The sequence below is a fragment of the Sciurus vulgaris genome, assembly GCF_902686455.1.
Source record: "Sciurus vulgaris genome assembly, chromosome: 10".
NCBI classification, from domain to species: Eukaryota; Metazoa; Chordata; class Mammalia; order Rodentia; family Sciuridae; genus Sciurus; species Sciurus vulgaris.
The window spans coordinates 18661066-18677187 of NC_136470.1; the positions used below are offsets into that span (position 1 = coordinate 18661066).

Below are 16122 nucleotides of genomic sequence, written 5' to 3' on the forward strand. Positions count from 1 at the left end.
CCCCATCTGAATCCAAATCCTGGTCCAGATGTTTCTTTAGCTATGTGACACTGGGGCAGTCATTTAACATCTATTTTCTCATCTTTTAAAATCAGGTTGTCAGTGAAGATTAAGTAAAATTACATACATGAAAGGACCTACTATATATTAGCTGCAAAATAAAAGCTAATTCTGTTCCTTTACCAAACAACTTCCAATTTTTCCCTTAATCTACTTTTTTTTTGTTTGTTCTGTTATTTTTCCATCATCTCATGTGATATCACTTTAGATGGTAACAGAAATAGCACAAATACTGTAAGCTATTGAAAAAATCATGGGAAATGTGCTCTCATGTGCAGAGTGGAACCTTTAGGAATTATCTTTATTAAACCAAGAGACTTTCTGTGATAAATGAGTTAATAATAGTAAAATTTCAGCAGCAAATAAGATAATAGGAACAAACAGCCCAGACCACCTTGCTGGAAAGGTGGTGCTTGTGGATGCTGTAACTTTAGTGTGACTCCCAGTGAATGTTGATGTGTTCATGGGTCAGTGTCATTGCTTCCAGAGCTGGAGAAATGAGGATGGAGGTAGGTGGCCATGGCCACACGCACGCACGCAGGCACACACGCACGCACGCATATTACCTAGAACTTCTAGAGTAACTGTATCCTCTTCCAGGTTTTGGCCTTGCTCAGACGGGGCACTAACTTCACAACGATATTTCCCAGCATCACTTCTTGTAACATTTTTGATCCGTATACTGAAATCTATCATCTCAGCTCGATCTTTAAAATCACCTGTAGAAAATGAAGACAATAATGTTAGTAACAATGCAAGTAACTTTCTGTGCAACATCTTCCTTAAGTCATTTCATTCAACAACTAAAACACTCATTTTCCTACAAATAAGTTCAATTTTAAACCTTAAAAATTATACATGCAAAGTGTTCCTTTAAATTCCTTTATTTAACTTGGTGTGGTGGCACATTCCTGCAGTTCCTGCTCCTCAGAAGGCTGAGGAGAAACCCAAGTTTGAGACCCAACCTGGGCAACTTATCAAGATCCTGTCTCAAGATTAAACAAACAGGGCTGAGCATGTGGCTCAGTGATAGAACCCCTGGGTTCAATCCCTAGTACTACCAAAAAAAAAAAAGCCTTCTTTTTCTTAGATTGTTCAAAAAAATTTTTAATTTGACATTCCTATATTTTAAAGAATTTAACCCAAATACCAATCTCATCCCCTTTATAGTACCTTGTAGAAGTATTACTGTTTTCAAAAAAACACCAGAGAACCTGGTTTAATTGGTCAGAACAGTGACTGTATGTATGGTAGCCCACATGATAGAACCAGAGAACTATAGAAAATTCAAGTGAAGACAGCTACACAGAAGTCAACATTTTGGGACCTATAGTCTTAATCTTGACAGAGAGGACTCAGAAGAGACTATTTGTTTGTTTGTTTATTGGTGCTGGGGATTGAATCCAGGAATTCTCTACACTAAGCCACATATCGAGTCCTTTTTATGTTTGCAGTCCTCCTGGCTCAGCCTCCAGAGTAGCGGGGATTACAGGTATGCACAATTGTGACTAGCTAGAGGGGATATTTTAAATTTTTTATGAACTTTCAACATTTGTCCACTTAATTACTTTTTCTCTCTCTTTTTTTCTTCCTTTCTACCTTTCTTACCCACCCCCACCCCCCGGGGCTGGGGGATCAAACCTAGGACCTTACTCATGCTAGGCAAGGGCTCTACCGCTGAACTGAACCACAGCCTTCCGTTTAATTCTTTAAAATTAAGGGAATACATAACATTTTAAAATAATAACATGGTTTATTATTCTTGTTAAATTGTATTTCCAACTTTAAAAACATTTATATTGGAAAAACTCAAGCATATGCAAAAGTACAGAATTGAGGAAAATGACCCTCAGTGTACCCATGGCTCAGATTTAACTGTAATCAATGAATGGCCCATCTTCATGTGTACCCTTAACCACTGGATACTTTTGAAGCAAATTAACATCATAGCATTTCATACATAGTAATCCCACTTTTAGTTAAAAGTACATTACATATTCAACAGAACAGAGTAGAAAGAAATGTAAAACAAATTAAAAGCACTTGCTAATGGTTGTAATTACCCATTCATAGTCCCAACTTTCTAGGCTTCTCAGTGGTGGCCTTACTTTCCAGAGGAACGTAAGGAAAGGGTGAGGGTTATTACTGAGCAGCGACCCCTCTATCCCAGGGCCACACCACTTTTTCTTCCTTTCTTAATCTACTGGGCAAGAACAATTGCATTCTGTATCTTCTAGGATTGAGCTGAGAAATGAAGGGACGCACTGGAATTCGCCTTCACTGGAATTCTCTCCTGCCCTCTGTTTTTGGAGCTGTTGTGTTTTGGGTCTCAGACACTGTTGGTCTCATTTCACACTTGCACAAACACGTTTTCAGTAATCAGTCATGTCCTGTTCCCATTTGTGATTTAAAGGATCTGGGATGTACTTGGCGTTCTCTTGATCTGGCCTCATCAAGGCCACAGCTTCTTACCTTGGAGAGCCTGTTGATAGTAGACGAAGGAGACGCTCCGCCCCAGTTTCTTCCACTCTAATCTGGAGGAAATGGTCTTCTTTGGGTTTTTGCAGGCTAAAATAACCTCTAGGACCAACAACAAAAACACCGGTTTTTTAAGTATCCCTATGAATTTATATTTTACTTAATTAACAAATTTTTAAACATCCTTAAATTGTGACTTTACATTCTATTTACTCATTCATTCATTCATTCATTCTTTGGGCTAATTCATTCTTTGGGCTAATTATAATATATTATAATTATGTAATAATTATATTATTATTATTATTATTATTATTATATTTCTTATTATTAATGGGTATCCTATTAGTTTAGCCCAGAGATGAATTGGAAGCATTACAGCTCTTCCACATAACTATTTGACATTATCCTGCTTTTCCTAGTTATTGAGCCTGAGTTTCCATTGGTAAAATGGGACAGTACCTTATAGAGTTGTGAATCTTCAAGTGAAATAATATATGCAAAGTACTCAGACCCAAACATAGTAAGCACTTAACAAATAGCAGCTCTGATTAATTATTCATCAACTTATCCCCAGTCTCAGTCTTCAAGGAATCTACAGTCTGGTAGAAGAAACAAACAAGATAAAGTCATTTCAGTCCGACATTGATGAGTATCAGGAAGCTGGTAGGAGGAGGGCATGCTGCACATAATGCCTAAGAAAGGCACTTAGTCCAGCCTAGGCTGTGCTGGGGAAACCCAAAGAAGTTCCCCCAACAGGCTGTATTACCGAAAGCTTGGCCCTTGTCCCATATGCCAATCCAACAATGAGGGCATGGTTTTGAGAAAAAGGAAAACCACGTTATATTACTTTGCTAGCAAAGAAGAAACACAGGGAACTCCTGTCCCAGAGAAAGAAACATGTCCATTTTTAAAAATAAGGCACAGGGGCAGAGCAGTAAGGGCTCTGTTCAAAGCATGAAGTGGGCCACTGTTTCAGCCAGTCTCAATCAGATCCCTTGTGTCAATCTTCTCCACAAATTACATTAATATAAACCTAAATGGCCCTCTAATAAATTGTTGATTCCTTCCCCAAAATGGCTGCCTATAACCTTGCCTCAGTCAGATAAATTGTTAAAAGATTTAATCTTGACATTAAGTTTAACTACCCCAGTGTTGTTAAATTCACTTTATTCCAGGAAATTTACTGCAGTTGCATCTTTAAGCAATTCCTGGAACCTCTGAAGAAGCCACCTCCTTTGACTGATTGAGGGCAGGGAAACCCAATGCTGGTCTGCACACTGCTTCAGGTTGCCAAAAAGAAACCTTCAGTTACACATCTTCTAAGTATATTCCAGCAAAGCTCTCTAGAATGCCAGCTTCATATTTCTGGGAGTTTTTTCTCCCACAAGGCATATTAAAAGCACAGTATCTCTGATTACGAGAAAAATTATGTTAAAATCCTTTCTATATCTCTGAGTTTAATGTTAAACAAATCTAATGTCATTAACAATATTATCCCAAGTTTTATTAAAAATGTGCACAGATATGGACAAAAAGCCTGTAAGCATAGATATGAAAATTATAACCCAGTAGTGATTTCTGTGTGATAGAATTATGATTTTTTTCCTTCTGTTATATGTAGTTTCCAATTTTTTTTTTAGTTATACTCATTGCTAGAAATACAGAAATAGAATAAAAGGAAATAGAAAATAGGGCAGAGAAAAAGAAAGACAAGGAAGAAAAAAATCAAAAGTTGTTTTCAAGGATGCCTCAAGTTTCTAAAACAGGTTTTACATCACAAAGAGATGTGATTTTACAGAGGTGTTTACAACTGTGCTACAAAGACAAATGTGTGCTGAGGGACCTGTCTGAGGAAACACAGCTCTGCTCTGTTGATTAAGGAGAATGGGTGGTGACCTTCCGGAGTCTTGAGTTTCAGATAGGTTTCCTTCCCGTAGTTTGTTGGTTTTCCAGCTATTAAACATACACCCACACTCTTTTTTTTTTTTTTTTTTTTGTCCATTCTCCTGTCTTACTCCTATGTCACAGGAATCATTTTGCACTCAATCACATTGTTTCCTATATTTAAATAGACCTACAAACACACACATATACACAAACACATGCATTTTGGTGAATTCTTCCTAATTCGTATCCTATATTCTCATTGCTCTATGGGAAAACATCTATTGATATTATATTAGAAAATATCACCAAGGATTTTCCTAAGTCCAGTATCTTTAGCCCAGCCTTTCTCTCACTGGCCATATAAAATGTAGAGAATGGGTCTATCCAGTTTGCCCAAAATATGTTGAATACTTACTATGTGCTCAGCATTGCTTTTTGAGCTTTATCAGTGAACAGAGCAATGACTCTCTGTCCTTTGGGATATTACAACCTAGCAGAGGAAGTCAGGTCAAAACAACATTATAAAAATGAATTCTATGGCGAGGATATGGGGAAATAGGTACACTCATACATTGCTGGTGGGGCTGCAAATTAGTGCAGCCACTCTGGAAAGCAGGGTGGAGATTCCTTAGAAAACTTCGAATGGAACCACCATTTGACCCAGCTATCCCACTCCTCGGCCTATACCAAAAAGACTTAAAATCAGCATACTACAGTAATACAGCCACATCAATGTTCATAGCTGCTCAATTCACAATAGCCAGATTGTGGAACCAACCTAGATGCCCTTCAATTGATGAATGGATAAAGAAACTGTGGTATATATATACAATGGAATATTACTCCACCATAAAGAATTATAAAATTATGGCATTTACAGGCAAATTGATGAAATTGGAGAATATCATGCTAAGTGAGATAAGCCAATCTCAAAAAAAACAAAGGTCGAATGATCTCTCTGATAAGTGGATGATGACACATAATGGGGGGTGGGAGGGGTTAGTGTTAGGGTTAGGGTTAGGGTTCGGGAGGGGGGCAAGAATGGAGGAAGGACTGTATAGAGGGAAAAGCGGAATGGGAGGGGTGGGGGGAAGGGAAAAATAACAGAATGAATCAAACAACATTACCCTATGCAAATTTATGATTACACAAATGATATGCCTTTATTCCATGTACAGAGAAACAACATGTATCCCATTTGTTTACAATAATTAAAAAAAAATAGTGAATTCTACAGCATGTTGGATGTGACGAGATGCTGTGGACATAAGAGAGTACAGCAGAGTTGGGGAGGTTTGGGAGTACCTGGGACAAGGATGCAATTTTTAAAAACAGAGTACAGAATTCACCTCTTTCACAAGGTGACATTTGATCAAAGATTTAGAAGATGGAGGGAATCTATAATGCGATAGGTCCAGGGAACAGCCAGGGCCTTCACCTTAGGGTACCATGCCAATACCTTGATCTTGATTTCTAGTCTCTAGAACCTAGAGGGAATACATTTCTGTTATTTTAAGTCACCTTGGTTGTAGTATTTTTGTTATGGCAACTCCAGAATAATGAATACAGACAGTAGAAATACTGGAATCACGGGGCCAACTTCTGAAGATAAGAAGCCAAGCTAAATCTTATGGAATCTCCTTTTTCTCTTTAGCCAACATTCAATACTCAAGCCCAGCACAATTTTCTGTATTCTGCTTCAGGGTTATTGTGACATACCACAGTACTTTACAGCACAGGTTCTGGAATTAAACTTTTGCCATATGGTAGGTATACAATAATGAGAAAATTACTTAACTTTTTTGAAACATTATATCCATATCTCAAAAACTACAAAATAAATAAAAACATTAGTACTCATATCACAAAGTTGTTGTAAAGATTAAATGAGATAATGGATTTATATACTGGGTGCATAGTACATAGTTCATAAATGGTCATTATAATTTTCACACGTGGGGAACTTCTCTTTAAATGTAATTGCAAGCTTGCCATGATAGAAACCCACACTTTATATCATCACAAATCACTCAGATTTGAATAAAATGTTACCACTGTACCACTGTACAGCAAAAAAAAAAAAAAAAAAAATCAACATAAATCATACTTTTCAACACAAGACATATTAAAAAGGAAAAATGTGCCAAATTTCTCTACTAAGGAGGTTATTTCGTTGCCAAACACCTGTTTCATTTAGATTAAGAAAAGATAAATGTTTATTTAAAAAATTAGCAACATGTAGCAAAATAATTATTTGTAGGAATAAGAATTATGAATTTTAATTTTTCTAAAGTTCTTTACTATTATCTTTTGAGTTTATTCTCTGTGCTCATGTTTGAAAAATATCAAAATCCTACATAGCACAAAAAGAGAATTGATACTACCAAAGTAGTTCTGACAAATTAGCAGAAATTACTTCTGGGAAGACATGCTTGCTGTTAAACTCTGATTAATAGCTTTCAGGGTTGGATACCCTCTATACCAGGCTACACACATAATTTACAAGCCTGACAGACCTGCCCTGATTTCAGGTTCTTTCTGCTTTTAGCATTGCCATGGAAAGAGATACAGAACCGCTACATTGAAAAGAAAGAATTAATTCACATTTTTTGAATTCACTTTAGAAAGATGAGACTTAAAATAACTGAAAAAAATGGGTAGGACAGATATATGCAAACATACAAACCACAAAATATTACAGGCCTTAAGTAAAATTGAGTTACTGTATAAAATATTTTAAAATGTGGAAGAAGATAGAATTTATTTTTGCATTACAAAGAGCCAAATTGGAATAATCGGAGCACATATAAAATAGAATTAAAATGCAATTCTTAATTAAAAGGAAAAGAGGGAAAACAAGAAAATAGAAGATACTTTTTTAGGAGTGAGACTAACTTTTTTTTTCTTTTGGTGCTGGGGGTTGAACCTAGGGCCTCACCCCGCTAAGCATGCGCTCTACCACTGAGCTACACCCACAGCCCTGAAACTAACATTTGATTGCAATAAATTATGGAAGAATTTTTTATATTAAAAATAAAGCATGCATTAAAAAGTAATGTAAATGGGTACAGGGTTTCATTTTGGAGTGTTGGAAATATTCTGGAACTAGGTAGAGGTGACATTGCACAACAATGTGAATATACGAAATGCCACTGAATTGTTCAGTTTTAAATAATGGATTTTAGGTTATGTGAGTTTTCTGCAACGAAATTTTTTAAAGTAATGATGAGTACATGGCATTGGGCCCGAGGGCAGGGAAGTACAGCCACTGCGTCCAGCTGGACCCAGGAAAGTGAGAAGTAGCAGAAATGAACTTCACTTCCTTTGTCCCTCAGGGACATGCTGCTCCATTTTTCCTCTCTCACTGTGCTCACTCTTTTGGCCTTTCCAGGCTCCTTTTTGGCATCTTACTCAGCTTATTTATCTTTCTGCAAGTACTCGGTAGTCTAAGTTATTTCCTCTTCCCACCTCTCCTTATTTAAAACTAACCACAATAAAGTGTGTTTTATTAGCTTAGTAATATAAAACACTGGAAATTAGAAGGACTTAATTAGCTTAAATAATTATTTAAGTGACTTGTTACTAAGTGGGTTGTTGTTTTTGAATAACGGATTGATTCTTGTAACATTTTTACTTGACAAGCGCGTATAACGTGCATGTGTGAGGCACTATGGTAAGCACCCGAGAACGTGAACTCATTTCATTCCCCCAGGACCCAGGTCTCTTCTCTCATCTTTGACCCTTTCCTTCAAACTGTCTCCAACTCCAGGAATGAACACTCTCCTGAAGACAAGAAAGTAGGTGTTTGGGACCAGTGTTTTAAGTGTTTACATCTCTGGCTTAAACAGGTATTGCATTTAAGAAACACTAATTAGGGTTGGGGTTGTGACTTAGTGTTAGAGTGCTTGCTTCGCACGTGTGAGGTACTGGGTTCGATTCTCAGCACCACATAAAAATAAATAAAGGTATTGTGTCCATTTAAGGCCAAAAATATTTTTTAAAACAGAGAAATACTAATTATTCTGGTTTTTTTTTTTTTTTTTTTTGTATTATTCCTTGTATCCTAAGGTAAAAGAAAAGGATGGTCAATATCTAACATAAACTTATAAAAGCTTTTATATACTATTTGGGGGGAAATTATTAGTTTTTTAAGTATTTTTTAACTGTGACAAAATACATACTAATCCCCCTGCTTATAAATATTTTTAAGAAGCTATGATAAATAAGAAAATGACACCTCAAAATAGACTACATTAATGTCATCTTAAATATTTAGTTGGGATTTGAAGGATTAACTTCCATTAACCATCTTCAGCTGGTTAAAATTTTTCTTAGGATCTCTCTGTTTTGCAAAATAGATTTTGTCACAGAAAATTTACAGGTCTAATAGGAGACCTTCTATGTACATCTGGCTTTATTGATTATCCAGAATTTTTACTGAGGAGGTGGAGAAAGAGCTATAAATGTGGAAATGCATGGAGTATTTCAAGCAAAAGAATTAGTGTGGGTGAGGCAGAAGATACCAACAAATATAAAAACATTACATGTCACCCTCATGAGTCATTCAAACAATACAGCTGTAAGAATCAGCAAGGAACCGTACCTTGGTACTCTATGGCTGTGACGACTTGGTGGTCTTTTGGGGCAGATAATCCATAAGCCTTATGATCTGAAAAGTTAGAACAGAGATGATAATTAAAATACTATAAAAACTGGTTTTCAAACGTTTGAAGGGGATGCCATTTCAAGAACAATGGCCTAGATTGGGGGATAGATTTATACAATTCATAACATAAAGTTTTTTTAAATATCAAAATAGGAAAATCAAGCTATACATGTCACTTCCATTTCTTTATTGTGGTTTTGGACTTCAAGCATTTCCCAAAGCTGAACCTGTGGATGTATTCATGCCCTCCACATACAAGCCACTCTCATCAGCCCCACTGAAAACAAGAGCTTAGGTCCTTACGTCCTTAATTTATCTTAATATGCAACCAATGTCCACCCACCCAATGCATTCATCCATGCATTTAGAAACCACTTTTCTAACTCAACTATCCCTTTGCATATAATCTTTTATCTGCTCATCGACTCTACTGTTAATACCTATACCCATATCTCCAGCTTCAGTCTCTCTTCCCCTGGAGCCCTCCTCCCATGTTTCTGCTGGATATCTGCATCTCCATTTCTTATGTGCACCACAAATTCATGGGCAAAAAGTGAACTCATCAATTTGAGTCCAAATGTTATTTCTAAGACTGGTTCTTCAAATAAGCCTAAGTTCAGAACAGTGGTTCCCTCATTACAGTGAAAGCCTCCACAATCTGCATGATCACTCTGGCCAGAATCTTAGGTGCTGTCCATGATGCCTCCACCCTTTCATCAGTTCCCATCTATGGACTAAGAACTGTGCATCACCCAGGATGATGTTTTGAAATATTTGTCCTTTTTCTCTTTACCCTCTCCTTTGTAAGTGCTCTTTGCTCCAAGGAAGGGATGCAGATAGCCAAAACTAGAGAGAGAGAAACCTTTTAATGCCTTGTGACATTAAAACCCTGACTATTAAAGTAATATTTTTAAAAATAGGTTAGGAAAACATTTACAAGAAACTATTGTGACTGAAATATATCTGCTCCACAGACTTGGGGTAGAGAAGAATAAGTAGACTGGAGAACGTGAATCTTGGCAGGCTCTTTAGAAAGAAAAATAATAGTAACATTAATTAAGTACTTAGATGTCAGGCAACATCCCAAGTGCTTTACAAGTATTAATTTACTTAACTCTCACAGGAATTATCTGCAGCAGGGTAGTTTTTATCCACATTTTTTTTTTCAAGTGTGAAAACTGAAGCACAGAGAGAATAAGAAACTTAACCAAGGTTATATGAGTAGTAAATGGTGGAACTGGAGTTTCAACTCAGCCAGTCTGCACCCATGGTTAATTACTTTATTATACTTGTACCACACCCTGTCTCTCTCAAGCTGAACTATGAACAAGAACTGCCAATTAACAAAGATGCCAAGTGGAAAGGTACATTGGTCTAAAGGAGGCAGGATAGGCTGAGAAATTGGTTATAAAGAAGGCAAAGAACTGACTCTGAAGCACAACAGGAAGGTGGAAGCTAAGAGGCTGTGATCAGGTAAGCAGGACACCAAAGGATTCCCAGAGGGTAGGCTCCACACTAGCGTTTCTCAGTATTGACACTACTGACCGTTGGTGTTTGATCATCCTTTGTTGTAGGAGATTGTCTGGTGCACTATAGGATGTTGTGCAACATCCCAAGCTTCTACCCACTAGATGCCAGGAGTACCACCCATCTCCAAATCATAACAACTAAAAATGTCTCCAGACATTGGTAAATAAATGTCCTCTGAGGGAGGGCTATGGAAATCACTCCTGGTGAAGAACCACTGCTCTGAACTTAGTTAGGTTTGTTTGAAAAACCAGTCATAGAAATAAACAAATATACTAAAGGACAGCAGAGAACTATGAGTTCAAAGACTTTGAAAGTTCCTATAAAATCAGAATTTCACAAAAATGAAAGATAATTCATTATACTTCTGGGAAGGAGAAAAAAAATCTTTCATACTAGACGGTGTTATGGTTTGGATGTGAGGTATCCTATAAGAGGTCCTGCATTATTGCAGGAATATTCAGAGGTGAAATGATGAAATTGTAAGCACTGTCACCTAATCGATCCAATCAGAGTTTGAATGGACTACCTGCGTGGTAACTGTAGGAAGATGGGGCATGGCTGGAAAATGTGGGTCCCTGGAGCATGCCCTGGAAGTATTGTTCATCTTCCCGCAGTTCCTTCCCTCTGTCTCTCTCTCTCTGCTTCCGGGTCACCATGACCAGAGCAAATTCCCTCCACCACACTCTGCTTCCTCTCCAGCCCTGAGCAATGGACTTGGCCAATCATAGACTGAACCTTTGGAACCATGAACCAAAATAAACTCCTTTACATTGTTCTTGTCAGATAGTTTGGTCACACTGAAGAAAAGCCGACTAACAGAAAAGGCATCTTTTCTTTGATTTATTTATCTGTTTGTACATCCACATGTAAATTAGACTTTATACTTCTAAGGAACACATGCTGTGCTAGGGAAGTCCCCCTGCTTTCTTTCTACCTTAGAATACTGCATGGAAAAAAATCTAATTGTGGCCTGAATGTGTAGCTTCCCTGTCTAACTATTCAGGGTTTGCATCTCTAAATTGTAAACATCTTTATTAGGGAAATTGGTAACCCTGGGGTTGATGTGAAGAACGTGGGATGGAACTGACCTTTTTTATCGACAGCTGCAAACATGTCTATATAAAGCAGTGGGCGATGCGACTCAGTCCTGCAGAGGTGTCAGGGTCATCAAGGAACAATTAAAAATGACTCTTTTGCTTCTGTATTTTAAGAAGTGTGAAAGAGGTCCATACAATCTTTTCAGATATCCTTTTTCTACTTTTCTATACAATTCTGTCATATACCATACATTTTCTTTTCTCTCACTCCCTCTGAAACCTCCTCCCTTACCACCTCCCTAATACCTGTCTTTCCCACTTTTTCCTCTCCTCCCCCAATTTTATTTTGTGGAGTCCAAAGGCAGAGTCTAGATCTTCAGAAAGCAGAAGGTTCGGACTAAGGTGGTCATACAGAATTCTCATAAGTGAGTTGAGGAAAAGGCAGGAACTTTGATGTTCTTGTTGTGTTATCCTATGTTTACTGCCTAAATCTCTGGATATGTTTGACAGTGATTATGATTCCAAACCATTTTTCTGTGAGACTTTCAAAGGACACTTTGAAAAAGCTTCTTTTCCTCTTTACAATGTGTGAATTGGTGTCCTCAAAAAGGCTCTCATTGTGAGAGACAATTCTTGTGATTTTTGAAGTATTTTAGTACACTTTTTAGACAAAACAATGAAGACTCAGATTCTCTGGAAACCAGTAGAGGGGAAATCTAGGCAAAATAGGAAAAGTTAATCTTTGTTCCCTCCACATGGTCATGTCTTTGAACTTTCCAAACACCACATCGCCTACTGGGAGTGTTTATTTTCTTCAGTAGACTCTGGCTTTCCTTCAGTTGAGGCAAACTTTAGTATAATGTGAGATTAGAAGACTTAGGAGCTGTGTTCCAGGAATCTTTGAGAAAGTGAATCTTTTCCCTCTTTCTCAATTCCAGTTTTCTACTTGTTAAAGCTTCTTTTGAGAAATATTTTTTAAATTTTCAAAAACTTACTAAAAATTCTCTGAAAAATTATACCAAATGTGACTTTAGGAATTTTAGGATTTTTTAGGAACTTAAGGATTTTTCCTGCATAAATTTTACATGCATGTAGTTGAACAGAAAAAAAAAATGTGTCCCAGACACTAAAAATGTTGAATCCATAAAGCTATGAAGGAAAAATATCATAATGGAAATTATATTTTTTTATTTCATGTATGCTCTTATTTTTAACAAATACATAAAAGTAGTACATATTAATGGGGTACCATGCAATGTTTCTGTATATGTATACATTGTGTGATTTCTAAGTCAGATTAAAAATAGGTCTCCTCAAACATGTATAATTATTTATGGTGAAAAATTCTCAAAAATTCTTTCTTCTGGCTTTTTGAAATGTTCAGTACAATAGTGTTATCTATAGTCATCCTGATGTGCAATAGCTCACCAGAACTTCCTCCTCTTATCTAACTTACTTGGTACCCATTGATCAACATTTCCCTACCCCTCGCAGCCCCCTACTCCCCCCAGTCCCTGATAACCACCATTCTACTCTTAACTTCTATGAGATCAACTCTCAATTTCTATTAGATTCTACATGTGCATGATACCATATGGTACTTGTCTTTTTTCTGCCTGGCTTATTTCACTTAACATTATAATTATCCATGTTGTTGCAAACAACAGGATTTTATTTTTTATAGCTGAGTAGTATTCCAAGATATATGTGTACCATATTTTCTTTATCTATTCATAGATTGTTTCCATTTCTTGGCTGTTGTTAATAGTGCTGCAGTTAACAGGAATGCAGATGTCTCTTTGACATAATGATTTCATTTCTTAGCTATATAACCATTAGTGAGGGAAATTAGTTGTTTTTTTGTTGTTGTTGCTTATTTGTTTTGCATTGCTGGGGATTGAACCCAAGGCATCAAGCATGCTAGGCAAGTGCTTTACCACTGAGCTACAACCTCACCCCCTAGGGGATTAGTGTTGATAAATCAATAAATGGGTAGTATTTCTTGGTAGCTGAATATTTATTTCTGTGATTTTAAGCATCTTCTTCTGTAAGCTTCCTTCCTCTAATCTACTTACTTTAAGATTTGCTTGTAAATTAAGTAAAAATATGTAACATATATGATCACTTATGTTGAACTTATTTAAACAGAAAGTCCTGAACTTTAAAATAAAAAAACATGATTATAAGATTTATACTGTATTTTAGGCTTTCTAAGTCTTAAAGTTTACTTTTTAAAACTTGTACCTAAAAACTCATGAAAACAAAATGTTGGATTGTATATAAATATGTTACCAACAGATGTTAGGAATAGTCTGTGTTGGCTACTTTCTAAAACCAATTTTTTCTTTTACTTTTCTAGAATAAATTAAATGGGAAAATAAACAAACAAAAAAATTGTGACATGAACCCAATGGTTGAAGTCAGTGATTATTTTAAAGTTAGCTACAGAACATCTTTAATAGTTATGGATGTGTTCCAAAGTCATTGGCAGAAGTTCATAAACTGAACTTAAAGATGATTATGTCCTTAACTGCTAACAACTCCAAGTCAAATAATTCCTGGTCAAATGAAATCCTTTGTGTTTCTTTTTTTCTCAACTTTAAGAATAAAAATTCTTATGTATTCTATTATTCATCTAAGATAATCTGATGTAGCCAAGAATAAATACTTACTTTACACTACAATAACTTTTAAATTACTATACAAATATTGGTTAACAGTTTGAATTGAAAACATGATTGGGAAAAATTAAAAGACTAGAGGTCTTTTACAAGTACATTAGAGACAGCATCATCTATAAAATCAAATTATAAAAACTATGGACATAAATTATTTATTTCATAAGTTTAAAAAGATAAAAGCTAACAGTCATGTGGATTTCACAATCACTAATGTATATTTATTATACTAATGAATAAAAATAGTTGCACAGGGTTAGCAAAATAATACCACCCAGAATTTATTGTGGATAACTATTTGTATGGTTAGAAAGTAACCCAATAAGGTGGGAATTAGAAATTAGATAATATACTCATCTACCTCACAATCATTCATCCATACTAGATCTGGGGAGCAGGGAAGAAAGAAAAAGAGAGAAAGAGACAGAGACACAGATTATCCTTTTAGTCTCTCAAACAAGGCATTCTGGCCCTCCCTCCTAATGAGTCATCCACATTCTATTTTCAGAGAAAGGCAAGCTGCTCGAAAATGCAGAGAGAAAGAAAAAATGCACTCAACTTTATAAGTAACTACTCGTGGTGATGTCCTGGTAAGTTAGTGAAGAACTAAAGAATTTAAGGGTGATTTTTGACTATGAATAAAATTTCCCCTTAAGAACCTAACATCTGAGTAATATATAACCCCACTATGTTTATATCCTTGTTTGACAGATATGGCAGTTGAGAGCAGTTAAATAAGCTCCCTGAAGTTTCAACATTTTAGAAAGTAAGGAAGTCTCGATGTGCATCTAGTTAGTTGACCTCCCTGGTCTTCTGAGTCTCAATCCTCAAGGTGAGGTGAGGAAGTAGAATCAAATACAATACACAGACACTGTGAATGACTTCATATCCATCTTCAAGCTTCAGGATTGTAAAGATATTCAGAGAGTATACTAAAAATTGTCATTTAACGAATTATATTAATGGATATTTATGGTGAACAAACTAAATTGAACAAATCATGAATTTTGTCATAAAAGTTGAATGCATTCCCCCTTTTCTAGGTCTTTAACAACTTGAGTATAAATGTTGTTAAACATAAACATATTGATGTTTCAGAGAGGAATGAATATATAGCTGTTTTCATGTAAATTATATCATTAGTAAATTCAGAAAACTTTTGGGGCATTCCATTGTCCTGAGGAAATGGACGATTAAAATCTTCAGGAATTATTAGAAAGAGATGAAATAAGTTAATTTCTCAAAGTAAAATAAATTCTCCAAAATTTTAAAGAAATGTTCCTTGGCCCTCTTCAAATGTTTTAGTCAACCGTGACTAAATATCTCACCAGGTGTTACCCACCAGGACATGATGGAAATTATTTTAGAATACTATGATCGTCCTCATGATATTCCACAAGTGACAAACTCAGCCAACCATCATTTGTTCACCAGTGACATTATCTATAGATATTGTTGAATGGCAGCAGTCCAATCCAATGGACTCTCAAGACAGAAGGAAGAAATGTCACCTCTGAAAGTGACACTGATAAGAATCACATACTCAATAGAAGCCACAGTTGTTGATCATTCCATGTTCTAACTGGTTCTCTGTTAAGAATAAGGTGCCAGGAAAAAATGGCCCTTTAACTCCATTAGTGTAAAACAGGGTATTACTAAAGAGATCAGGTATCAGAACAAACACGGTGTGATGGCAAAGAGGTAAAGAACAACAAGCCCAGGTGTCTTTGTGCCAATGGCACAGGTGGTCTGAGCTGTGTCACAAGCACACTTCTATAGGAAA

At 36.2% G+C, this 16122-nt stretch overlaps 1 protein-coding gene across 2 annotated transcripts in view; it reads right to left on the reverse strand.

The window, feature by feature from the left end:
• Positions 1-16122, reverse strand: part of JAM2 (junctional adhesion molecule 2) — a 63922-nt gene that overhangs the window by 20342 nt on the left and 27458 nt on the right. For both annotated transcript variants that reach the window (XR_013757216.1, XM_079100326.1), the window contains exons 2-4: positions 9032-9097; positions 2533-2640; positions 627-779 (exon numbers count right to left, since the gene is read on the reverse strand). Coding sequence is in view for 1 of the 2 variants with exons in the window: in XM_079100326.1 (XP_078956452.1) it covers positions 627-779; positions 2533-2640; positions 9032-9097 (327 nt within the window). In the remaining variant the exon portion in view is untranslated. The remainder of the gene's footprint in view (positions 1-626; positions 780-2532; positions 2641-9031; positions 9098-16122) is intronic.